The sequence below is a fragment of the Helicoverpa armigera genome, chromosome 6 (assembly GCF_030705265.1).
Source record: "Helicoverpa armigera isolate CAAS_96S chromosome 6, ASM3070526v1, whole genome shotgun sequence".
In the NCBI taxonomy this organism is placed as follows: Eukaryota; Metazoa; Arthropoda; class Insecta; order Lepidoptera; family Noctuidae; genus Helicoverpa; species Helicoverpa armigera.
This window is the reverse complement of record NC_087125.1, coordinates 1819272-1844080: the sequence shown is the minus strand read 5'-3', so window position 1 is coordinate 1844080 and position 24809 is coordinate 1819272. Positions and strand designations below refer to the sequence as shown.

At 35.8% G+C, this 24809-nt stretch overlaps 5 protein-coding genes across 7 annotated transcripts in view; 2 read left to right on the top strand and 3 right to left on the bottom strand.

Annotated features, from left to right (window-relative positions):
• Positions 1–209: 209 nt before the first annotated feature.
• Positions 210–12832, bottom strand: LOC110381142 (uncharacterized). 2 transcript variants are annotated; one of them, XM_021341356.3, is made up of 4 exons: positions 12456–12832; positions 6143–6242; positions 3252–3433; positions 210–3030 (listed from the first exon to the last, which is right to left on the bottom strand). In XM_021341356.3, exons 1-4 carry the CDS (start codon positions 12560–12562, stop codon positions 2703–2705), a joined length of 717 nt encoding a protein of 238 aa, XP_021197031.1. In that variant the 5' UTR covers positions 12563–12832; the 3' UTR covers positions 210–2702. The 2 variants fall into 2 exon arrangements, with proteins under 2 accessions (XP_021197031.1, XP_021197041.1); XM_021341366.3 differs by lacking the exon at positions 12456–12832 and adding an exon at positions 12213–12426.
• Positions 12833–13267: 435 nt separating this feature from the next.
• Positions 13268–18271, top strand: Mppe (Metallophosphoesterase). The gene is made up of 6 exons (XM_021342457.3): positions 13268–13393; positions 13646–13861; positions 14517–14679; positions 14998–15249; positions 15709–15934; positions 16173–18271. The coding sequence occupies exons 1-6, from the start codon at positions 13377–13379 to the stop codon at positions 16364–16366; spliced, it is 1068 nt and encodes a 355-aa protein (XP_021198132.3). The 5' UTR covers positions 13268–13376; the 3' UTR covers positions 16367–18271.
• LOC110382283 (phosphatidylinositol-glycan biosynthesis class W protein) lies at positions 17517–19907 on the bottom strand. The gene has a single exon (XM_021342869.3). It carries the CDS (start codon positions 19664–19666, stop codon positions 18356–18358), a length of 1311 nt encoding a protein of 436 aa, XP_021198544.3. The 5' UTR covers positions 19667–19907; the 3' UTR covers positions 17517–18355.
• A 158-nt stretch (positions 19908–20065) lies between these two features.
• LOC110381838 (uncharacterized) lies at positions 20066–24048 on the top strand. Of its 2 annotated transcripts, none has more exons than XM_021342261.3 (5): positions 20066–20579; positions 20784–20809; positions 20906–21452; positions 21579–23342; positions 23853–24048. In XM_021342261.3, the coding sequence occupies exons 3-5, from the start codon at positions 21068–21070 to the stop codon at positions 23906–23908; spliced, it is 2205 nt and encodes a 734-aa protein (XP_021197936.3). In that variant the 5' UTR covers positions 20066–20579; positions 20784–20809; positions 20906–21067; the 3' UTR covers positions 23909–24048. The 2 variants fall into 2 exon arrangements, with proteins under 2 accessions (XP_021197936.3, XP_021197927.3); XM_021342252.3 differs by having other exon boundaries at positions 20668–20809.
• The window catches only part of LOC110381852 (adenylate cyclase, terminal-differentiation specific), a 32200-nt gene continuing 31438 nt past the window's right edge, over positions 24048–24809 (bottom strand). The window contains exon 6 of the mRNA XM_021342277.3: positions 24048–24709. Coding sequence (XP_021197952.1) covers positions 24557–24709 — 153 coding nt within the window. The 3' untranslated portion in view covers positions 24048–24556. The remainder of the gene's footprint in view (positions 24710–24809) is intronic.

Genomic DNA, 24809 nt, shown 5'->3' with positions numbered 1-24809 from the left:
GTGTGTTAGTTTCATATGCTAACATTATTTCACATTAATACAGTTTTTCGCAAATAGTCGAAGGTAAAGGTTGAATAAATTGATGTCAATGATGACCCAGGGGGTTTGTGTCATTACCACCGCACGCCAAGGCCACGCAAGCCAAAAGGCCTAGACTCAAAACGAAGAACTGAGTCTAACAGTAAAAACCATATAAATAAAACCAAGAAAATTATTCATGTTGTGATTTAATCACACTTGAAAACAAAGTAGTTTTTTCCAGCAGTCAAACCTGACGTCTTGACTAATTACATACAAAAAATTACGATACAATACCTACTTATACATAGGTACTCTCGGGACAAGATATCGTGGGCATATACCTGGCCTAACTTAATATTAGCACAAACTATATTAACAAAATGCATGAACGGGTTACGATAGCAACCGTGAGGTATTCCAAAAAACAATTTAAAATTATGTCAGCATCAGTAGATTGTAGAAAACTGTTATAATACATCAATTTTGTATTAATCACAAAACAAATTTCTGGCTCATTGATATAGAAATAATTATAATTTTAAAATGTAAATGAGATGAAAATTATTGGGAAGTTCTATATGGAGGTCTTATCAATAAAATTATTAAATTAAAATATAATTTGCAGTCTGTTAGAACAAGTGATACAGGAATTGCTTACTGGCTCTGCTGCATCCACATTGATGATAACCAAAAACTATTGTCACTAATGTTTATGATGATGACTGATATGGTCCAGGCAACATTTTTAAATGTAAATTAAATAACATACCAATTGAAATTCTATGGTAAGTATAATAATACAAATAATTTAGACAGAATACTCGACCAGCAAGATAAAGCTACAACTCCATATCCAATTCAAACTTAGAATTATTTTTTTCTTCAATAAAATGTTGCCATAACTCCCATCAATGCGGATTTAATGAATAACTAAAGTTTCTACAACCTTGTCCCTAAATAACAATTCCCATAGATCTATAACCATGTAGACAAAAGTTGGGTCATCTAGAGCTAAAAATATGTAGATCACATTTCCTAAGATATCAAATAGTCAGATAAGGCGATGTTATTTCTACGGTAGTTATACATGTTACGGTAGTTCGGAGGTTATTATTGAAATTAAATATTGCACATCGTACGGACATGAGCGAGCATGGCCGGAATTCGTTTAGAAGTGTCTTTGATTCAGGCAGTTGCTGAGTTATTTGAAATTGCAGCTGTGAATAGTAGAAATATGAACTGAATTAGATTCTAGTTACAACAAGATGTATTTCAAGATAAACAAATACCCACTCTACTGAAATGATTCAAAATCGTTAAGCATCACTTCATGTCAATAATCTTCTTTTTACTTGTCTTGCCTTTTCTACCTGCATAAATAAGACACTTCTACAAAACCGTAACATGTAAGTTCACCTATATAACTAGTACTTGCCCTAATTCATGAGGTGGCACAATAAGACTGTTAATCATTCACTTTGTCAGTAATGGTGACTGTTTGGTTATAAACACATTATAACTTAAATTTAAATTAAGATCGGCGGATTAATTCAATCATCAATGCGGCTTGCATAGCTCCCGAATGCAATTTTATGAAAATATAAGTATAAACAAGAATTATTTGTGCTATTGATTTAAGTAATGATGATTAAAAAATTATTAAATATTCGATTACAAAAAAGTGTAATGATCAATTAATGTTCCAGAAACCATGCAAGCCACTCCACATTACGACAATAAACCTGAAATCACAGAAATATTTGACAATATCAACCAAAAAAAACCTTTCAATATTTTCTTACCAAGTGTAAAAGCACGCAACATATTGCCGCAACGCGAACGAGATACATTTAAATACCAATGACTATAAACATAACTACGAAGTTATCGCTTCTGCAATAATACCTACACGCTTTCGAGTGTTCACTAAGCTAACTTATCGATATAAATTATATACATTACGCGTTCTATACACTGAACGCTTCTAGTTATATTTACAATAAAGTTTTGGATGCTTTGGCTAACAATAGGGCACTCGCTTAAGTCTGTCTCGTCAAGTTATTTGGTGTGCTGCTAAATAAAATATCGATTTAAGGACTTTTAAATAAAGGTAAACAATAATAGTGGTGTGACATAACATCTTAATTGTTGTTGTTGACTCCAGCCAGCCTCAAAACAACATTTTAGACATTTTCGGGTAATTGAAAAATAATATAATATTCTAAAGTGATAGGAAATGATATTTAGCAGAACACCAAGCCATAAGAGACCGCTTTACAGTTCATTCCTATAAAACTACGTTAATAATTTCAAGTTCGTAGGAACCAACGTGATAGGCTACTGTATTGGAACAAATACACGAATTTGAACCCTATGAAGAGTAATACTGGGCTTGTAATAGCTCGCTATACCTCCACGTATAATATTAGAAGCCGCATCAGTATCACAGAGCCATTCAAACCCGTAGCTTAAGAATTTCAGTCGAAACTTTAGCGCAAACACTATCCACGACAAACATTAGATCTTAATGGTAATTTTATAAAAGCTACTATTCTAAACGCTATAAAATATAAACGTCCACGTAATAAAATTGGACAGTAAATCCGGACAAGTTGGCAAGAGATATTTCGATAATTTGCGCGAAAACTTCAACTGTGAATTCTGTGGTGGATTACAAACTATTAGCTGGGGTTGGAGGATTTGTGGTTCTGGGGGACATCTGTGGATTCGTGGGAGCACTCGTTCATGGGTTGCACTCGAGGGGAGACCGGCCTGAAGGTGCACTCGAGGGAGTCGGAGTCGGGGGTGCCGGGCGTGGACGGCGTGAGTCTGTCGGACGTGCACATGCGCTTGGACAGCGGCGAGTCGGCCTCGTCGCAGCGCCGCTTGTTGGGCAGCATGTTGGGCCGGCTCACCGGACTGAAGCTCGACGCGCGGATCGCGATGGGCGATAAACTCCGCCGCGTCGTGTATTTCCGTGTCGGGGAAGGGGAGACAACAGGTGAAAACCTGGAATTGATGTTTGTAGTAATATCAAACAGGGTAATTTTAAACATTTGTGAGTATTTGAGACAATATAGGAGAAGGCTGCATAGCCAAACAGACATTAATTCCTGATAAAATCCAATGTCTTGCTTTCCTAATTTTACCATATGAATCTGGAATTTCATTCTATCTGTTGGTTACAATTCAAAGAAAGAAGCAAGTTGAACCGTAATTGAGATGCTTACCTAGGTATCCTAGTAGGTGAATTAGCGAGTCCGGCCACCAAGGTCAGATCCTCACAGGACTGCCCCATCTGCATAGCCGTGTGTATCTCTCTCTCGTGCGCCACCTCGCGCGTGTTGCTCACGTCGGCGCACTCTTCAGCTCGCAGCTGGTTCACTCGGGGAGCCATCCGCGCCCATGAGCTCTGGGGAAGAGAAATATTATTTTAGAAACAAGTGTGTCAAATGGAAAATGACTTCTTTCTTTGCTATTAATAGCTAAGGTAAGACACCTCATGCGGTTCGATAAAAAATTCGTGTCTGCGCAGAATTTCATAGATATAGGCACCGTGCGTAAACTATAGATGGCGTTATAATCCCGACAGTAGAGACACCGTGCGAGTAAAAAAAGAAACTTTCTAGACCCATTGGTTGTCACTGTCTAGTCTGTAAATGTGATTTTACAATGATTAAAAATATAATATATAAAATACAATGATTAAAATTATAAAATATGGTTTTCTACCAATAAACAATGATCGGCAGCGTGGTCAAAATATATCAAAAGGCCAAAAGCTATTCGAGTCGGGCCATGTTTTTGATGTCATAGAAACAGTTGGCCAAGAACAAGAAACAATATTAACTGGCAAAATTGTTGCTTTGACAAAAATTTCAAATGTATATGATGTTAGGATAACAGTAAGTACCTTTTTTAAATTAATTGTTATTACAATATCTTTAGAAAATCATTATTTCTATTTTTAATTTTTATCTCTGTCCTTTCAGCTTGATTGCAATAGAAACATTAAAAGTGCAACTTGTAAATGCAAAGCAGGTCTATCAGGACAATGTAAGCACGTCTGTGCCTTAGTGCATTACGTAAATTCTGCAGAAAGTGCAGAATCGAAAACCAGTTATGCACAACAATGGGGCAAACCAACGTACCGACAGTTACTGGGTTATGATAAAGGAGTGATAATGGCAGAGTTATTTCCAACTCCACAAATAAGTATTAAAGTATTACGTGTGTTTTACAACTGCATTTGTCCATTTAATTCTTTTATCCCTAAGCCATGGCATGTGAGTACTATTAGTAGGGAAATAGTAAAATTTTACACCCTTGGAGTTGTTTTTGGATGTATTGCAGCATCCAGCAATACAACAATACATTTTGATAACTTAAATTAGCAAAATTTAACACGAATATTCAGAATTTTTTTCATGGTTTGATAGTACAATTTTTGACACTTGAGGGAAAGTTTCGGATATAAGTCACGAGATGGCAGGGTCATCGCTACGCACGGTGCCTATAGAACATCACCATTCACCATACGAACGCATACGAACGAAACGCGAACAAATGCTTTGATTTGAAGTATTGATATGATTACACCAAGTACCTAAAGAATAGTGAAATTTGGCACACTCAGTGCCGAAATAAGAGTAGGTATAATAAGATTAAATAATGTATTCTTGCATAAAAGGTGAATGCACTAAAAAATATACATAGATACGGCAAGTTCTTGTTATGTAAATATTTATTTTCAGTGTATGCACGTTATATGTTTTTTCTTTGAAACATTATTACACGTGCGTGAATAATTTGTGTCCTTTGAACTGCCGCGTCAATCTTCTTTTGACAAAGCCTTGCGCAAACGACAGCCAGGGCTGTTATGTTTTTATCGGAAATTTACAGCGGTTTGCACGCAAAAAAACATACCGACATTTTTCTTGGATGATAATGAAGTAAAGATCTCGTACCAGTGGCGGATTAACCCTATAAGCACAACAAGCACGTGCTTGGGGCCCCTGTTCTCCAGGGGCCTCCATCCTCTGCTGGCGTTTCATTTTATACCTACATTTTATCGAGATTCATCCACAATATATCCGAAATCACAAGGCGCGAGCAGTTCGGGAGTGACCCTTCATACACCCCCGCCTCTAAACTTGATTGGTCGCAGTGCTGTTGATTGTTGTACGATCGCAGTGATTTTTTTTTTCAATTGTGCAGTTGTTATACAATTTTTTTTCGGCTTCTACTCATCGTTGGGCAAAGAATTAATAGGCAACGATAGCGTTCCGAAGTCGCTATCGTACAGTCGTTGGGAAGCTCACGCTGTAACTACGAGTGCAATATAACAAACATATCCGAAAATTTTGGATGCTTTAGATCAGTGGTCCTGGTGGTGATAGGCTGGTGGTGCCTGGAGGCATTCCAAGTGGTCCGCGGACCACCGGTTAAGTCCGCGGACGTTGTTATCGATCTTACGTTATCCATCTTACTTGTCCAACAGAAAGAAATGAAGGTTTGAAATGTAGCCCTTTTACGAAATTTTAGTTCTGAGTCTTAAAACATAATCAAAACATTTGTCAACAAATTAAAAGTTAAGTACCTTTGGGCTACATTGTACGTAATTTTGGTTCTGAGTCTATAATAAAAATAATTAAAATTTCGCGCTCGCTTCGCTCGCGTATTCAGAAACGATGTGCCTTCGTTTTTGCATTTGTCAACAAACAAAAAATTAAGTACGTTTGGGATAAATTTTACCTCCGTACGAGTCCGAAAAAAATTTCGCGCTCGCTTCGCTCGCGCATTTGAAACTACATGTGCATCACGCTCGCTTCGCTCGGTCAATTTCTTCAACCTTCTATTTCCATTTAAGTAATAGGGGGTCTACACAGGCTCTGTGCTTAGGGCCTCGGATACTCTTAATCCGCCACTGTCTCGTACCTATGTGTTATCACGAATGGTATGGTCAGGAACTCAGGATGTTATAACGCAGGTCAGCATCAGGTGAACCCAAGTAATTGTGTTAAGTATGCCAATACTCTACATTGATAATTTTAATGAACTTAAACGACTCCTATTGAGCTCATAAATTCTAAAAATTCATAAAGAAATAAGTAATACTTACAGCTACATTGACGGGCGAGGTGACGGGGCCGAAGGTGCCGCTATGCCTGCGCGTGCGCGTCAGGTTGTTGTTGGAGAACATGCTGAATATTGACGTGTTCCTGTAACAATACACGCATCTATGTTACATTTCAAAATAATCCAGATGTACCTACATGCCTAGACAAAATTCAATTGAGTATTTAGTGGAGGTTTCAGGTATGTTTTTTTTTGCAGTTGCATATAGCCCTTGAACCCAGCAAATTCCATCAGGTGTCACAAGCGACCAAAAATCTAAAAGGATACTTTACATCTTTTAAAAACATTTAAAAATATTCTCATCATCAGTCAATTTCAAAGGAGCCATAATGTTACAAAGTAACATTTAAAACGATTCATTTGAAGAAGCAACAGAGCATTGTACGTAAATTCTCGAGACTGGACAATTTGCATATTCTATTACAGATATCGATTCTACACCCACATCGGTACAACGAGTAACCAATGGACATGTCGATTTCATGGAAATTTTGTGCAATCTTGCACGCTACTGCAGGGGAATTGGTATCAATTGAGAGCGAAGCGACGCGGGCGGTGCGACGCCGCACTCAATTAGACTATAAAGCAGAGGCTTTCCGATAGCGCGCCAATGATCCGAGTGGGAAACCATGGCATGGAAGCGTCTAAGGAATGAACGAAATATTTTTCGAACAGTACATTGAGTGTAGGTACGACGAAAGTCGTGTTACTCCTAGGTACCCCTTACGACATAAGCCAGCTGGATCTGTCTCTTCGACTATCTTGATAAGATTTTAATTTAAATGAAATGTCTGCAATTCGATCTAATCTGAGTTAGAAACTGATATGTCTGATCCGCTGCAATTTATCAAACTGACAACTGAACATTATGTTTCCTCCAAATTAAGTCCCCATGTCACGAACGTGGAAATCGTCCCCCCAACGGGATTAAACTCCGCAGCTAGGCGGAAATCATTGCCAACAGCACTGTCCAATACTGGAGTGTATAACGGCTTATTTTATTACAAGATGATACAGATTTAGAACACGCCAGAAAAGTCGCCACTTTATGTACCAGCCTACGTATGGGTAGGTACTACAAAACCGCAGAACACTATTACCCTAAAAACAAAGACAGCATACTAACAGACTTAGTAACTGCGCAGCTATGAGGTCGACGACCGGGTAGGATTATAATCTATCGCCTAGAAAGACCTACTGACTTTGGAAGATAATTAACGCAATAAATATTATAAGTGCTCAAGAGATGCTCTTTTGAAAATGACTACAACTTGGACCGTCACAGAACCCTTTCAAAATAAACTACCCACGTCAAAAGTTTTGGCGAACAGCAGATTTATACCACTGAGAAAAAATTCAGCGACATGATCGTACGACAAATCGCAATGTCGCACGACAATATGAATAGTCGCATGTCAGCATCTTGCGTCACGGTGGGAGGATAGCCAGAAAACGTATTGGCGAAGTATCCATGACTAAACTTTTTAGTATCCTACCAGACTTCTGCGTATAAATTTTATAGCATTCGATTAAGATTTTTTTATTACCCCTTAGGGCAATATAAAGCGAGGGCGATACTATTTTATGAAGGAACTCCTAGTGTTCTTAAAAATTTACGGATGACCCAATTTTTGCAGCGATCGAGCCAATGTTTTGGCGAAGACTTTAAACGATATAATTTGTTTCAGTACTTTTATAACAGGCGTTTTCACTCCACTGAGAGCTCATTGTGGCACCATTGCTTTTCATTGCATTTCACTACCTGCTCATAAAGCATGTATAATAAAACTTATATCAGGCCTCTGTCACTCGACGTACTTGCGCGCGATAAATGCCTACCGCTCGCTGGGTTACCGGTAGCCCCACGCGGCTCAGGGCGCACAACAGTCACACGCGCCGCGCGCGCTCCAATATTATTATATTTATTTCGTGGCATGTTATGCTGTTGGTTTTTATTAGGTTTTTTAAGCTACCTAACAAACTGATGGATTATTTTGAGTTGTTTTGGTTTATATGCAACTATTGTAATATTTAGAAACATTTTATATTTATGAACTTATCTAGTAGGTAATTCTATTTTTTTTTTTAATAAATTAATACTTATCTACTTTATGATTTTAACAACAGAGATCATTAGGTACTTATTTTACTTTAGATACCTACTTAGTTATATGAACTGTATTGTGAGTTTTGTAGCTCAAAACACATCTCAAGTGTAAATGGGTATAGTTCTGGTCCAACTTAATGACGACTCGGAACATTACGCGTGTCGCTACGCAGAAACCAATTTTAGGTATGTATCAACACTCGACGGAGTTGTACCATATGGGGTATGGCACTTGTGCTCGAAAAATAGTTGGAAACCGCCTTTGATTTTGACGAAAGCTTTACTTAAGTACTTACCTATGCTTACGTATTAGGTAATATTTAGTAATATGTACCCATACTCCATTTTAGTAGGCAATACAATAGTTAACTAAAGAAAAATATTCTTGATATTACTTTTTATTTAAAAACTCAGTTTTAAGAAAGGATATCTTAAAATAAGGGTAACTTTGTTTTCCTACTTAAATATTAATAAATTGTAAGAAGCAACCCTAAGCACGGCCACGGCACGGTTGCGGTCACTGAACTGTGCGCTATCGCATTGGAATAACAATCAAGCGCTCGAGCTTTTAAGGTTCATTTTATAACGCAGCTAGGAATTTGTAGGTAGTTGGGGAACTTGTAGGTGCTTATAACAGTAGGTATGGACTTTTTTGTATGGAGTGATTTATCTGTTACGTAGTAACTATTATATAATCTGTGCTTATATTCCGCAGGTGCGTTTGTCGGTAGGCTTATGGAATAAAAGCTCTTGTAGCCGAAAGTGTCGTGCCATCAAATTACTTATAGGTGTTATAAACAAACCTTTACTGCAAAATAAAGAATTATTTGGAGTATTTTGTGCCTCTTTCACACGCGCTCATTAATTACGATATGCGAGGAATCTACGATAATAAACTTTAACAAGGGGATCGTCAGCGCGAAATTGCGCCGTAATCCATGGCACTTTTCTTGGCATACCCAATTAAACGAAAATAGATCTAAATAAACAGCGTGACATAGTTGCTTATAAAACACTTATATTCAGTTACCATAACATTATACAGATATCGGGTCCGTCGTGAGACAATAATAACAGACAGTGTTGCGTGCTCCAATAACAATTACTGTTTATAATACTATTTCATTTCAACTATAGTCGTTCGAGTGTTTTATCTATCACGATCTTCGTATGACATGCCTGCTTGCATGTTTTGAAGGACCACTACAAACGAATTTCGTGTTTTTCAACTTCTGATAAATAAATAAAACACGTGGCTTTCAATTCTGTGTAGCTCGCATCTTGACGCGAGGTATAAGACTCAATCGATGTAAACGAGCTTCAAAGAGAATAATGAATTCAATGCATTATGCTATGAAAGGTCGCTCGGTCTCACAATTCATTCTGAAATTATATGAGATCGGATGCCAACGCACTCACAAATTACTATGCAGTCCTATTCAGAGATGTTTATCGTGAGGGATAGAGAAGACTCCGTAGAATTAAGAAAAATGAAAACTAGTAATTCAAAACGCCACGCAACATACGTAAATGTGAGCCACCAATTTTCCCGATTTTCTAGAACAACTTTAGACTGACGGGATTAAACACTGAATCCACGGTAAATTGACTGTGGTCTTATGTTGTGACTTAAATCCTAACACATACCTATTACATACAAAGTCTTAACATGATGTTAGAAACTGACGTTCTATGATAACTGCACATAACAGACTGATTATCACATTTTGTCACAAGAAAACAATTTACAAACAGGTTTGTTCTGCAATTTAGCGGTGCTTATTGTAGTAATTAAGTAATAGCTCAAGCCATGATCAGAGGTTCTCAAAGTGGCAACATGTGAACCTTGATCACAAGTCACTACGCGTATCTCACGATACACCATATTACGCTGGCATATATCGCGACAACTTAATCGCATTATATAGACAAACAAAAATAACACCATATTTTTATGTACAGGTGGTACTTCGTCAAATGGTCAGAAGAATAACAGGTGTACGTTTGAAAAAGTTTGAGAAACTCTGACGTAGGTGATAGGCCAGAGTTTAATTGATATATTGGATCCTACATCGTTGAAAACACGGATTACTAATTGTCAACATGTTGTTGAACCATATTGATACAAATGCAGGAAAAAGTAAGGAGAACTTTTAGATAAATGTATAACAAAAACAACTTGTAACATGCAAACAAAATGCAAATAATTTTACATTATTTATAGCAAAATAATTCATAGTTTTCGTTTGCTAAATCTCCACAATTCTGCTAAACACGATTCTTCTAATCATCATCTAGCTAGGCTTTTTCCAAACTATGTTCGGCTTCTAGTCTGATTGTATGGAACTGAGTTACTCAACACAGTTAACCGATACCCTTGGATAAAACTCATTCTTATTAAAAAGTAATAATAACATAATAAAAAGCACTAGTAAATACCTCATTTTAATCAGAATTTACTCTTCTAAAAATTTGCCATTATTCAAGTGAAGCTTAGTTTGCTGTATGCAGACACAAAAAGATTATAACTATTTTAAGAATTAATTAATATAAGTAACTAACTGGTTTTTGTACCTACATTACACCTAAAATATGCTTACCAAGTTCAATGATAATAGTCTTGAACATACCAAGCAATTTATCAGAAAATGTGATATTTATCTAAAGAAATATATTTCAGATAGCATTGGGAGATAGTGTTCAAAAGAAATTGTGCTCTTACTAATAAATAAAGTTATGTTTTGCATGGTGATTCATTTACACTACTGTAAAAAGAGGAAATTTTTGTTTGTTTGCTTGTATGAAACATCAGAAATTAATAAATTAAGACCGAGAAAGGTTACACTACCATGATATGCCCTGATTTCTAAAATCAAGTAAAGCTGCAGTCAGAAGCTAGTATTTTTTGATCCAAGATATATTTCAAAGCAAGCATTTTAGTCATAATAAACATATTTTTACAGATTATTTACATAGAAGCTTTTTAAATCAACCATATAAATAATTTATCTATTAAAATATGGGCCCACCATATGCATCATAACATGTACCCAGAAATGTCTTATACATGCAATAAATTCATAGATTATATTATGTTATTGATTCTAAGAATATTAGTTAGTTACCATAGCAAGATAAGTGGGTGGTACAATAATATCATGACTGGTTGATTTTCAGATTATTTACAAGTATTTTATTTGTGACAAACTTGTTCTGGGACTGTGTAAACAAAATAAGAGTAAAATTTTGGAAATCAAATAAAATTATAATTAAGGATCCATCTTTTACTACATTATCATTCATATTCCAAATTCGGCTTACAATAACACTCAATTCTCCCAGTGATTTTTAACACTGAAGGAATATGAATCAGTCCAGTTGTTATTGAGATGAGCATTTTCATAGAAACAAACTCTTCAGCTTTATGATGTTAGTATAGATTTTTAAATACCTAGGTATATCAGTACTGGTTTTCATTACATTTGGGAAGATTTTCCACTGCTTATTTATAAAATCCAGTGACATTGAAACTGTTCATAAATAAGATTATCTTGTTACTGTACAAAACATTCAAGTTGTCTATTATCAATCACTACATAAATCAACAAAAATAGCTTGGAATGCATTAATTTCAAGTATCATTCAATGTAGGTGTTGATGAGACAAAGTGCATTTTAATTACCACATTTTCTACCCATATGGAAGTTTATAATTGGGTACTTGTATATTCTAATGGGGCATAATACATTATCACATACACACAAACCTCCTTAAAACCAGCAATCACTGATATTCAAAAATAGAACTTATAAAAATATTAACACTATCATCAAATGAAACTTAATTAATTGAGCTTGATATAAAAATGTGTGGCAGAAAAAAACATGAAACACAAAAAATAATAGCAATATAAAATTGATAGCTCAGCACTACCTGTAGTACTTACACATTGTCAACACATCACAAGTCAACACTGAAAAATGACGCCAAGCACTGCACTTGTACCATAACAATATACAACCAACCAGTAATGATAATATTATACTATACACCGTGAATAATGCACAAACATCGCTAAATACGGGCACAGCACCCACTGGCGACCTCAGCAGCTGTCAAAAATAGGTAAGCAGCGTAGCAACAACCGTATCACCACCGTTCGAGGCGTGTTCTATACTGATTACTTTACCTGGGCGCTACGTTCGTCGTGGGCGATGTGGCTGCCGTAGAGGCTGCCTCATTGATTAACGGTGCACTGCTGCACCTTTTTAATATGTTAGGAGCATCCACATCCATTATCTTAATGCCACCATTCGTTCACTGACGTACTATGTAGTTATATGCATCGGGATTGCCGAAACGATTAGCCCCCTACTGTTTATGTAACACTGTAAGTGCACTTACAAATAGTCTAATTAACTAATCACTCTACTGTTACAACTACATACATGTTATTTATTACGCGTAAATGAAAGGATAACACAAAATAAAATGAAAATACGCTACTCGGAAAGCTAAAAAGTGGCTCGAAGCTGACCTGTCAAATCGCCGCAATAGAGAAGCGTTCATACTTTATTTTTTATTTTGATGCTATCCGATTCTGTAGTAAATACTAGAAGCATATGAAACAAAATAGATGAAAAGTATGAAATCGTTAGCATTTTGCAAAATAGCGCTCGCAAATGCTAATTGAGTAACACAGAATTAAATTTATCGTAAAATGATTGTGAAACTGTTATATTTTTTCTTTAATTATGAATGCTTCTAAACTAATGTCAACAATCATTCAACTTGGGCGCTCCGTTTCAGTCAGTTTTTGCATAAATAAAGCTTTATTGTAACACTAATATTTTGTTTCAATTTAAGTGTTATCGGGTGTCTCAATTTTAAAATTTCAACGTATGTTGTTCTGTAGTATTTCATTACTATCTTTATTTTCATAACAACGTTAAGATTCAGATTTTTATGCTGGCCCAACTGGTAAGTAAACTTTTCGTAAAATGGAACTGCTATACTTTGTTTTGACTTTTGGGTTGCGAATATTTTCAATTTTTGAGATGAAAGCTAAAGTTAAATTATAAAAATAACAAACGAAAATTTACCAGGTAGAATGTATTTAAGGCGAAGGTGAGTATATGATTATTTTGTATTCGTGATTTATTTTGAACATTTTTATTTATGATTCATATTTTTTGAATGCGATCTTATCTTTTTTCGGAAATTATATATTTTCGTAAATGAATGTGCCTTAGAAATAGTTGGGATATATCCTGACTAGCTTATGCTAATTCAACACAAAAGTTTAACAAAATTTACTTTATGTTGTAGCTAAAAACATGAATTTACGCATGACTAACTTTATATACTTTTCGATTCCAGTACCACTGTGAAATATGTGTTGGCGGCTGTTCTTGGGGCCGTGATCTATTGCGAATGGTTCATCTACCTCGTGGAGCAGCAGTACTGGGTCGACCTAGAGTGCCAGGACCATGACACCTCTTGTACTAAGATACTGTTCATAGCTGACCCTCAGATTCAGGGTGATGAAGCTGTCCCACCTCCCTTAAGCTACATCTTCAATTGGGACAGTGACCGGTAAGTCCAACCGTCCAAACAACTTATCTTTTACCTTATTCTTGAGTAACACTCACAATTCCTTATCATATTTGTCCTTCTTTTATCTGAGAATTTAAAGTAAGATAAAATGTTATGCATCACTTTTTATCTATTACCTAAAACTTCAATGTCTAGTAACTGCTAAAAAGGAATACCCAAATAATTTTTCACTGTAAATGATTGACAAACTTTCCTATCTATTAAGGAAAATAATAAGTTCAGATTAGAACAGCCTATCAATAAAATATTAATAACCAAGACATTGGTATTAATATTACTATAGCATGATCAATTTTGAACAATTATAAACAGTTAAAATTGATATTATTAAGAGATTAAATAGAGCACTGATATTAGTTTCACACACCAGAAATCTTTACCCTTATCCAGCCTAAGATGAACTTAAAGTCTTAGTGACAATTTTATTCTTCTAGTCAAACATAAACTACTACATAAACAAGCTCTTCTGTAACTTATTACATAAACAAGCTGTTCTATCTGAATTAGTGCTAGCTTTAAATTATTCAATGTCTTCAAGGATGAATGTTCAACCCTTTTTTATATGGCATTTCCTGATCGGCGGCTGTGTATAGCTAGTCCAGCTACTGATAGATCCCTTCATAAAATATTTCAGGTACTTAAGATCAACGTTCAAGTCAGTTGTGGATTACTTCAAGCCGGATATCCTGGTGTACTTGGGAGACCTGATGGATGAGGGGTCCATAGCCACCATGCCACAGTTCCATGGCTATGCCAAGAGATTAGCTAACATATTTGATTGGGATTTTCCTGCAGTGGTTAGTATTGTGGCATATTTCAATTTGAATATCGCAAACTACATTCATGCTTTCTCAAATCAAGGAGACTAAATCTGAAAAGGTGCTAATAAATTATCTAAAGAGAATATTCAAAATTAACTTTGAAAATGTAAATAATTTTATGTAACCTTTGATGATAAATTGATAAGTGTAAAAAATATTCATCTTGTTTTATTCATCAATCTGCGGTATTTAAAAAATCTTCTAAACGACATTGACGTATTACAGTGACTTCCAAACAGTGGCAGTGCATACTACTAACTATGTATAATTCATAAACATTTATTAATTTCACAGCAAGTCTGGTTACCAGGAGACAATGACATAGGCGGAGAGAATGAGCCGATACGTCGCGACAAAGTAGAAGAATTCGAGAAAGTGTTCGTCCAGCCCTCCATAGTAACATACTCCAACGTGTCCATATACAAAGTGAACGCTATCACATACACATTCCCACAAAAAGCTGATGAAGTACCGGGAACAGATAATAATTTCAAAATTGTGGCTTCACACTATCCTGTTACTATGAGGACGATGTTTAGTAAGAAGGTGAGGCCATTGTCATTATTTTTAACCAAATAACTTGTATTAAGAAGAGCTCGTCAATTAAGAAGTGCTAAGTCAAAGCCGTGCAGATTGTTCATCATAGAAGTTAAGCATCGCTTGCCGCAGTCGGTCCGTGGATGGGTGACCATCTTGTCATAACGAGTTCTTCCATGTTTCGGAAGGCACGATAAACTGTCAATTGAACATCTTTGGCAGTCGTTATGGGTCGTCAGATCCTGAAAGTCTGACAACCAGTAACCTCCACCAGAATCAGGAGGTATTGGATTGTAACTAGGTTAAGGAATTTGGATAGGCAGTCGCGCCTTGTAAAATGGAACTCAGCTGCATTCGGTTAGACTGGAAGCGGCCCCCAACATGTTGGGAAAAGGCTTGGCATCAAAATCTGTTAACTAATATTGCATTATCAAAATCCTCATTAAAACACCATATTTATCTCTTCAGATAATAAACGCAATAAACCCGAAAATATTCTTCTGCGCCCACGACCATGAGTCTAAGTACGTGAAACAGAATAAGGACCTCACCCACCGGGTCACCACATGGTTCAACATACCCAAGTCGACACTCACCATTACGTTCAATGATGACACGTTGTATGAGATATATGTGCCAACTTGCTCTTATAGAATGGGCACCAATTATATTGGATATGGAGCTGCTGTGCTAGGTAAGAACGCTTTTGAATTTACATTTACATATTTTAATAAACTACTGAACTGTTTTGAGAAATTCTTTCACTATCCCTGGACAATATAGGCTATATTATTGTAGTAAATATATATGCCTAAACCTTCCTCATGAACTGACTTTATTAATGAAAGAAAACCCGCCATTGCCGTTTGAGTATTTTATTTTACAATATATTTTATAGCATTAGAATTCATAAAACTATTTTCTCCTTTCAGAAAACAACCAAAAGCACATGAGATACACCGTTTTCTGGTCTCCACAGAGGTTTCCATTTTTATTCTTTTACCTAGCAATACTGGTGATATTATTCCTCTACTGCCTTGTATTCTGCATTGCCAAACTAATCTATAGGAAGTCTAAACCGACTGCAAAGAGCGCGGATATGTCGCCATTGTTAGAACGACTTTAGCATTCGCCCCAACGAATTGAATATAAATATAAAATGTATTTCAGATAGCTTGCCCTTAATAGCGCTTTAATATTTGCAGTCAGTGACTTTAAACATATTTAAATACTAAAATCGCTTAACTAATACGTAAAAAATCACGGCCCATGATAAAAAAAGTCGTTGCAACTACAAATATAAATAATTTAGGTACTAAATGGAAATACGTACAAAAATGTATTAATGACAAGTGAATTGATGGTTGAATTGAATTAGTAATTTCCCAGTTTAAAATTTAATAGTGACTAAATAAATAGATATGTAGTTATATATAAAAATATTTCCAGTAGTAATAATGACTGTGCATCGTGCTGTGAGTAGCAAAGCCGTTATTTGCGAAAGATTATTATGTAGTTATTAAATTAATAAAAAAATACTTAAGGAATTGAATTGAACAATATGTCTTATGGAATATTTAGTCTTGAACTATAATATATTATTATGCTAGCAGTACTAATTTCTGAATTTAAAGAAACATGGACAAAGGCCCTCATTTAACAGCTTTAATTTACTAACAGTACAATTAGGAATTAATTATTATTATGTACAACATATAGAGTTTCTTATCCAGTGATTGCATAGTTCTTTGGATTTTTATGCTGTTTGTGGCCAAATTAGGGTAACAAAATATTTTATGTTATGTTTAGTAGCTTTTATCTATATGGGCTGACTTAGACATAGGTAGTACAGTCCATCAAATAACTTTGCATTTCTGAAGATATCCATTATACAGGCGTCGATAATAATTATTATATATACCAACGATTTATAACATGACAACAGTATGCTCCCTTCTATACCTATCTTCAATATTATTATGGGTATATAATACACATTGAGGATGGCTCATTCCAGTCTACAGTATTATGTTAGTGACCGCTAGTACTTTTTAGATTCTAGATTTTAATATTAAACCCGTTTTGAACGATATGCAACTCTTGCAGATAATAAATGACATAATTATGTAACTATACTCTCTTGTTTTATACAATATTTTTTTGATATTAGGTACTCAAGGGGACTGCTAATATTTTCTATATTTTCCTTAGAAAACTGTCATGACAATAATTTCAATATACTCTTTATATAAGTTTGGTGGAAATGAAAGACTAGGTATTAACGAAATTATTAAATATTTTTTATTCATTAACAGTCTATGTAGAAAAATATAAACGTTAACAAAGTGTATGTACATATGGAATGTGTGTAATATTGTTTTACAATAGCATTAAGCATAAGAATGACAATTATGTGCATATAATTTATATTTATTACACTAAACTTATTTCTAAATAATTGCCAGTTTCAAATTTCTCTACCAAATAAAAACCACTTTTGAGAGTCACACTGAATATTCCTAAGTAATGAAACGGGCCAAATAGCTTAAATTGCTATATGTATAGATTTGCTTAAAATTAGGAATTGAATACCTAGTGATTAGTTTGAATACTGTACAACAATGCAATATCTTACCATTCTTGGCATTTACAAAACCCTTGCATTTAATATTTTTCAATATATAAAAACTTATACATTAAAGTAAATAAGTGTTACTTAACAGTCTTGCTTCATCCATATTTAAATAAATATAATAACACCAACTTCTAATATTTGTTATATAAAATTATAATATACCTATAGGTAAATTCATAATTTTTGTATATCCTTATAGGATTACTAAGTTTTATAAACAATTTGCTTCAAATAGGCTCTGTCAACTGTCCCTCTATATGCATTTGTATTAAAATGACTTTATTTATTTTTTCTAGAACTTGTTAAATGTTGTTCTAAAATTGTATTAATTAATATATGCATAATGAATTGCAGTAATATTATGATGATTTATTAAAGGTTTTCTGTTAAAACTTGCATTTATTTCACAACATTACTTCCAAGCCAGTATTTTGTCCAGTTTACATATATAGAAGCCTAGTTGGGATTTTATATAGTTACTTAGATTTTTAAACCTAATTTCTTCAAATAAATTGATATAATTAATGTGACTATCATATAAATATTTAACACCACAAAAGTGGCTAGACTGGGTACTAGTAAAGTTCTCATAGACAGATTAACGGCTCCTGTCAATAAGTTAGCTATGAGGAAATAGGATAATCCATTTGTATTTATATGGGACAGTATTACCGGGACACGGAAATTACTTCCCTTTTCCTCAACTAATACTGTTACAAAGTACAGTATACATGACATTGTAATCAAAAGAGTGTCTATGAATATACAGTATCCTGCATTTGCTAAGGTTCGTGACGATGGCCGAACAAGATCCACTGAATATGTTAAAACCCACATTATTATAGACCCATAAATAAGCTTTAATTGTGTTTCATGTTTTGTGCTATTCCTATCAAGTAAGATGTTTTTTACTAGTACACCAAATATGTAGATAGATACATAACCTAAACAAGATGATATCCCTTCACGGTTTGCAGAAATAAGAGAGTTTCTTGGGCTATCTCCAAACACCCAGCCTTGAAGACCAAGATATAATGCAAATTCATGTACAACTAACAATACAGAACATAAAAGTAATGAATGGTTGGAAAAATAAAGTATAATAGTTGATAAGACTTTACAAACTGCAATCGTGAAGAAAAAGTTCCAATGGACGCCATACTCTGTTACATGTTCCTGATAATCTAATTGTTTTACAGACACAAACCTCCCTATACCAAGAATTACTAACACAGCTATGGTTTTCATATTCCCTTTTACAATTTTGCTAAAACTTTCTTTATGTATATCTTTATGGACCGCTCCACTGACTACAACAAACAGCCCAACACCAGTATCCATTAAACTGTGTCCAAATCTTTCAGTTTTAGCTAGAGGTCTAGGGAAATCTTGAAAGTCTACAGCTAAGATGCATAAAGCTGTAATAAGATACGTCAGTCCTCTTAGACACGATATTAATGGTACCCTGTTATTTAGAAAGACATTTTTTGGTGCAAATTTTTTGGCTATATTTGAACATCGATATATAAGATTGCTTAGCAATACAACGAAGATGATGCAATTCAAAGTGTTAATGTATTCTGGTAGTACGGTGTGTGCGATTATCATGGGTAATACGATGACAACATACTCGTAAATATACTGCCGGCCAAGTGGGAACTGCGATTTGATCGCTATGTAGATAGAACATTGTACAGTGAATAATATACAAGCAAATGTGTGCAGCGGTGTAGAGCCGTGGTTATTCTGCATGAAGGATTCATGGTACGTCTTATATTCACTCGCATTCATTGTAGCTTGATCACCCAGCGCTGATAAGCGTTATCTTCGCAGAAGCTATCATGTAAGCGTTTATATCACTTAAAGTAACTTCGTCTTTACATAAACACATTACAGAAATGCGTGGTTTTATTTATACGTTTTCATTTATCCCAACTTGAAACAAACAACTTAAAACAATAAGTCTATTCTATCAATTATAACCTCTAAACCAAAACAAATCGACATCACTGTCAGTGTCAAATAAAGTCAACTTTTTTTTTAATCTTGGCAACTCGCTATAGAAAGTCAACTTAGAGAGTAAACAGGTAAAAAATAAATTGCGATCGATTTGGTAGTCTACATAACAATTTGTTTTACATCAAAACTTCCAAAAACCTCCTAGTAAATCATTCTTCCGTAAAAACGTTTTTTTGTCTTTGATTTAAATAATTACGTCCCGTGATCACATCAAATTGATTGACAGCTAAAGCTATCACATGAATACCACGATGGGGTACCAATACCAGAAGAAAATGATTAAAATACTTTAAATCATCAAGATGTATCAACAAAATTTTATATAAACATTCTGCACCATCAAGAACATTTTCTCATGCGACTGCTTTGCAAGAAATTTCAGCATGCTCGGAAACACATCGTCAACGATCTCAGGGACACCAATATTTTTAGCAAAACATGTAGAAGAATTGCATTTCAAGCTTCAATACTTATACTGGGAGGCGTTTTCATTGCCTATTTGTACACATTATCTTTAGTTTTCCAACATTCCGTAGCGCATTTCTTAGTAGTCAACTTTTCTCAATTCGGAATCTCTACTTGCAATCAGTATTACAGTATTCTACAGTTCCTCTATTTAATGGTGATTTTAGTGTTTTCAGGAAATAAAAGAAATTTCCTCCATTGTTCCAATTATTCATTGAAGGTATCCAGTGCACATATTTCTGTACCAAATTGGCGTATAGGTACCTAGATTGACTCGCTAGATTTCATAATTTGCATTAAAATTTCAGAGCAATTCGGAACAATTAACTAGAAAGTCCTTGAGAAAACGCGCAACAATTATGGCTGTCAACTGCTTATGGTTTTTCCTAGACAAAACTAAAACTTGTTTTTTAACTATTTCTAGGTTCGTTATGCAGATCGCAGCATATCGTAAGTTTCAGTCCTTCACTCATCTACCAGCAATGTACATAAGCAACTGCTTACAATTCAAATACCTACCTACCTATTAACAAAATATTTTTTCAGTTACTAAACCTGAGGACAAAAAGAAACTTTTAAAATCAAGTCACGCATACGGTTTCAACGATGTTGAATTTTCGTTTAGCGAATTAAATACAAAACATGAAATGTACTTACACCATTGAAACGGAAGCGGCATTGTAAGATATAAAAATTTTGTTCATATTAATGAGCATTGAGAAGTCAAAAATGAACAATAATGAATCACCATTAAGTCAAAATGACGAGAAATTTCTCGCGGGCGCTCAGTCTTATTCTTCCGTTCCACGTGCTTCACGAACTCCTCTGCAGAAATACGAAGATATAGAAACGAGATCACAGAATGATCAGTGCTGCGCGTCAAGCAATAGCAGACTAAGAAGGAATAATTCTACATTTAATAGGTTTAGTTGGAGTCATTTGTTCTCCTTTCTGCCTGCGTGGATGAAGAATGCAAGTCCTACTGGTCCGACTGGTTTTGATTCGGCCGCGGAATCCAAGTCTAAAGTAAATGTTCCAAACCAAAACACGACCCATGTCCAAATGTGTCATAAATGTACACCAGAGAGTCTGGGTAAGTATTTTAAAGTTCAATCCTAGAAGAATAAACAATCTTCTTTCATAATGCAATGGTTTTTACCATAGTTAGGAGATGACTCTTCTATATAATATATAATCTTATATTTTTAACGTTCCGCAGGACAACAATCATTAAATCATGAATTTTCATACAGAAAATATCCTAAAAAATCTTCATTCGAACGCATTATCTGCATAAAAAATTTTGATGATACCTCCACTATCGATCAAAGGGGTTGTTGTAACCCTATGACTACGGGCACCGCCTCATCAAGATCTTGTAATTCGAAACTAATTCAAGTTGGAATAGCTGAAGTGCCCGCACATAGAACAAAGCGTAACGCATGTATATGCAAGCAAGAAACACAGAAGGCGCCCGAACCAGAAAATAGCTCTTGCCAACAGTCTCTATCAGAAAAAGTGTGGGAATATTTACAGTCGTTGATCTCCTCTCACCGAAACGATTGTCCACGTTGTAAAAATAAACGAAGCAACGATGGGCGTTGCCCAAACCTAAAGCTAACCCCTCCAAGCTCACCATGTGGAAGTCCTAGGCCACCTTGTCAGAAACCTGAACCAACATGTCCGAACTACAAACCACCATGTCCGAACTACAAACCACCATGTCCTTACAAACCACCATGTCTGCAATCAAAACCGAAACCCAAGAGCTCAAACTCTGGTTCCTGCTGTATCAAGCGTTCCACTGATTCCAGTTTATGCAAAGAGTCCGTATTAGAGCTAGTTAAAGAATATGTTAAACAAATTACATCTGAACACAAAAATACCTGTCCACTTTGCAGTCAACAGCCTAAATGTTGCCAACCCACAGTACCGTCTTGTTTGCGATACATGCTGGAACAAGCCTGGGATTATATTAAAAAGACTTGTGAATATAATTTTAGTAACCCAGTTCCTCCTCCTCCTGCTCTCCCTCCTCCTACAGTGCCTCCTTGCCCGAATCCGGGAATTTTAAAATATACAACTTCTAAATCGGCGTGTGGTTGCGGCATCTCTAAACCAGACAGTGCAGACAAAAAGGCAACTCAAAAGTGTATTTGTTCGTCGTCGCCATTGCCGCCAATGCCGCCAAAGCCGTGTAGATCTGAGATGGAGGATACTCACGAACGTAGACCTTGCTGCACGCCATGCTGCAGGCACAATCCCCCAAGTATACAGCCGTCGCAATCATATAATGGATCCCATGATAAATCTTCCTGTTTGTCTCAATCAAAAGCCAAAAACCAATCGATATATTCATATAATGACTTTCAAACATATAATGACATTCTATCATATAATGACCTTCAATCAAATAATGACCTTCAATCAAATAATGACCTTCAATGCTATGATGATCCGTTTTGTAAAGTGAGTTTCAGTAGGTGCCCCTCTGCAAGTATGTTAGAACGTGAAATAATTGGTTACCGTAGTAGCACCGAATGTGGAAGAAATAGGAAACGTTCAAACGGCATGCAAGGTTTGAGCCTAACTATGGCCCCAAAAGACCACAAATTCTGCACTTCCCCCAATGATTGTAAACATGCAAAATCAGCTCTTGAGAATACGGAAAAAGAGCAGGTTGCAGAGGACTGTGACGAGACTTGTTCAGGACCTTGCAATGTTCCAAAATGTTGTGATATTGATAATTCCGAGCAAGAAGCGCAGCCTCCTGTGCTGGAGTGTTCAGGAAGCTGCTCGGGACGGCAGTCGCAACACAAGACCGTGCTGAGGACAGAGCGCGACGAGGAAGCCGAATATGAAGCCATGCTCGAAAAAAAATTTGCAGAAATGGTTGCAAAAAAACTGGAGAAGGCACAAGAAGTTTGCGATGAGGGATGCGACTGCTTGACTTGTATCGCAACCGCTGTTACTTCTCACAGAGGTATTGTCTGATATTTATTTATATATCTATTGGAGAACATGATAGTTTTATTTCTACCTAGCTTGTGGCAGCTGTTTCACCTGCTTCTCGAGGAAATGTTTACCAGCACCCGGTTAATAAGTAGCCTATATAATATTCCAATAAACATAGGCCTTTTTTAATGGGTAATCATTAAATGACCCCTCCCGATAAGTATCCAGGATGAGGGAGTGGCAGACGCTTACTGACTAAAAACCACCATGTTCCTTCTTAAGGCCTTTATGTAGGTACCAGAGCCGCGATAACTCTTTTGAATAATCCTGGCAGGCTTTGGCCCCGGTGGGCTCTACTGGGATATATACATATGAATACCTAAGCTTTATTAGGTACTGCCAAGTTTCATCTAAATCCATTAAGTCGGTTTTTCGTGAAAGAAAATCAAAAATCCATTTGCACCTCGTCCTGGCTCAACGCCGAAGGTGTCGAGGTTCTGTTCTCGACAGGACTAATCATGTCATTTGTTTGTTTTAGGTCGTGGTGGATCGGATAACCAGAAAGATCCACACAACTACAGATATTATTATTGAGATAATTTGGCAAGAAGATCATAAGTAATCCTCAAAAGCGATTGCTACATCTTTGGGCCGATTGCTTACATATTTTATAATCTCAATGATTAAGAAAGACAGGTGGTAGAGTGCGTAATCTTTCAATTAAACCAAATAATTCGAATTTTCATTTTTTTTTATTTCTCTTATCTTGTTTACGCAGAGACTAGCTTACAACTAATTTGTGACTTATTGTACAGAAACATAAATAAGTTTTAATTAAAACTTAACCTTAAATTATACAGTTGTGATGGTACAATAACAATCAAGAGTCGATTGGAGAGTGAGTGAAACGATAGTACCTCACGAGTGTCTACACCAGTTTGTTCTAACTTAAGTTTATTTCAGTGGCTCTTAACAAGAGTATCACTACAATTTATGAGCCATTAAATGCTTGCAACTTTACAAAAATATTATGACATGAATATTACAGGAGTTTTCGTCATCAATCAAAAAATCGACATAGATTTTTAGGATGACATAAAATCTAAGTATGTATACAAAATCTACTCAACAGAATAGTCAAGAGCCACTGAATAGAAATGGCTAATCCAATAGATTATAAAAAATTGGCAAATTAGATCTGGAGCTTACTGCCAAGGGTTGGCGTCTAAGAAGGGAGGTGGTTTAGAAGTCGAAGTCGTAGGGACGTTGGGGGCGCCTCTGGACTAGCGGGATGTTCACCTCTTCGGCGGAGCGGAACACCTGCGGCGCCGGCTGAGCACGTTGCGCCGGCCGCTGCTGCAGTTGCGCTGGAGGCGGTCTCCTGGGCTGCTCCTCCTGACACAATACATTACAGTCAGTTTAGGAAATTCGTAGCCTTGTTTGCCCAAGACGAGTTTCAGTCCATACACGAAGAAAATAAGATCAAGAAACACTC

Coding starts and splice junctions, on each gene's coding strand:
- LOC110382283 (XM_021342869.3), bottom strand. CDS start 19,666: ATGAATGCGAGTGAATATAAGACGTACCATGAATCCTTCATGCAGAAT.
- LOC110381838 (XM_021342261.3), top strand. CDS start 21,068: ATGAGCATTGAGAAGTCAAAAATGAACAATAATGAATCACCATTAAGT. Junction 21,453..21,578: donor ATGTACACCAGAGAGTCTGG/GTAAGTATTTTA, acceptor AACGTTCCGCAG/GACAACAATCATTAAATCAT. Junction 23,343..23,852: donor CGCTGTTACTTCTCACAGAG/GTATTGTCTGAT, acceptor TGTTTGTTTTAG/GTCGTGGTGGATCGGATAAC.
- Mppe (XM_021342457.3), top strand. Junction 13,862..14,516: donor TTCAATTGGGACAGTGACCG/GTAAGTCCAACC, acceptor AAAATATTTCAG/GTACTTAAGATCAACGTTCA. Junction 15,250..15,708: donor GGACGATGTTTAGTAAGAAG/GTGAGGCCATTG, acceptor TTATCTCTTCAG/ATAATAAACGCAATAAACCC.
- LOC110381142 (XM_021341356.3), bottom strand. CDS start 12,562: ATGGATGTGGATGCTCCTAACATATTAAAAAGGTGCAGCAGTGCACCG. Junction 6,243..12,455: donor ACGACGAACGTAGCGCCCAG/GTAAAGTAATCA, acceptor GTATTGTTACAG/GAACACGTCAATATTCAGCA. Junction 3,434..6,142: donor CCTCGCCCGTCAATGTAGCT/GTAAGTATTACT, acceptor TCTCTTCCCCAG/AGCTCATGGGCGCGGATGGC.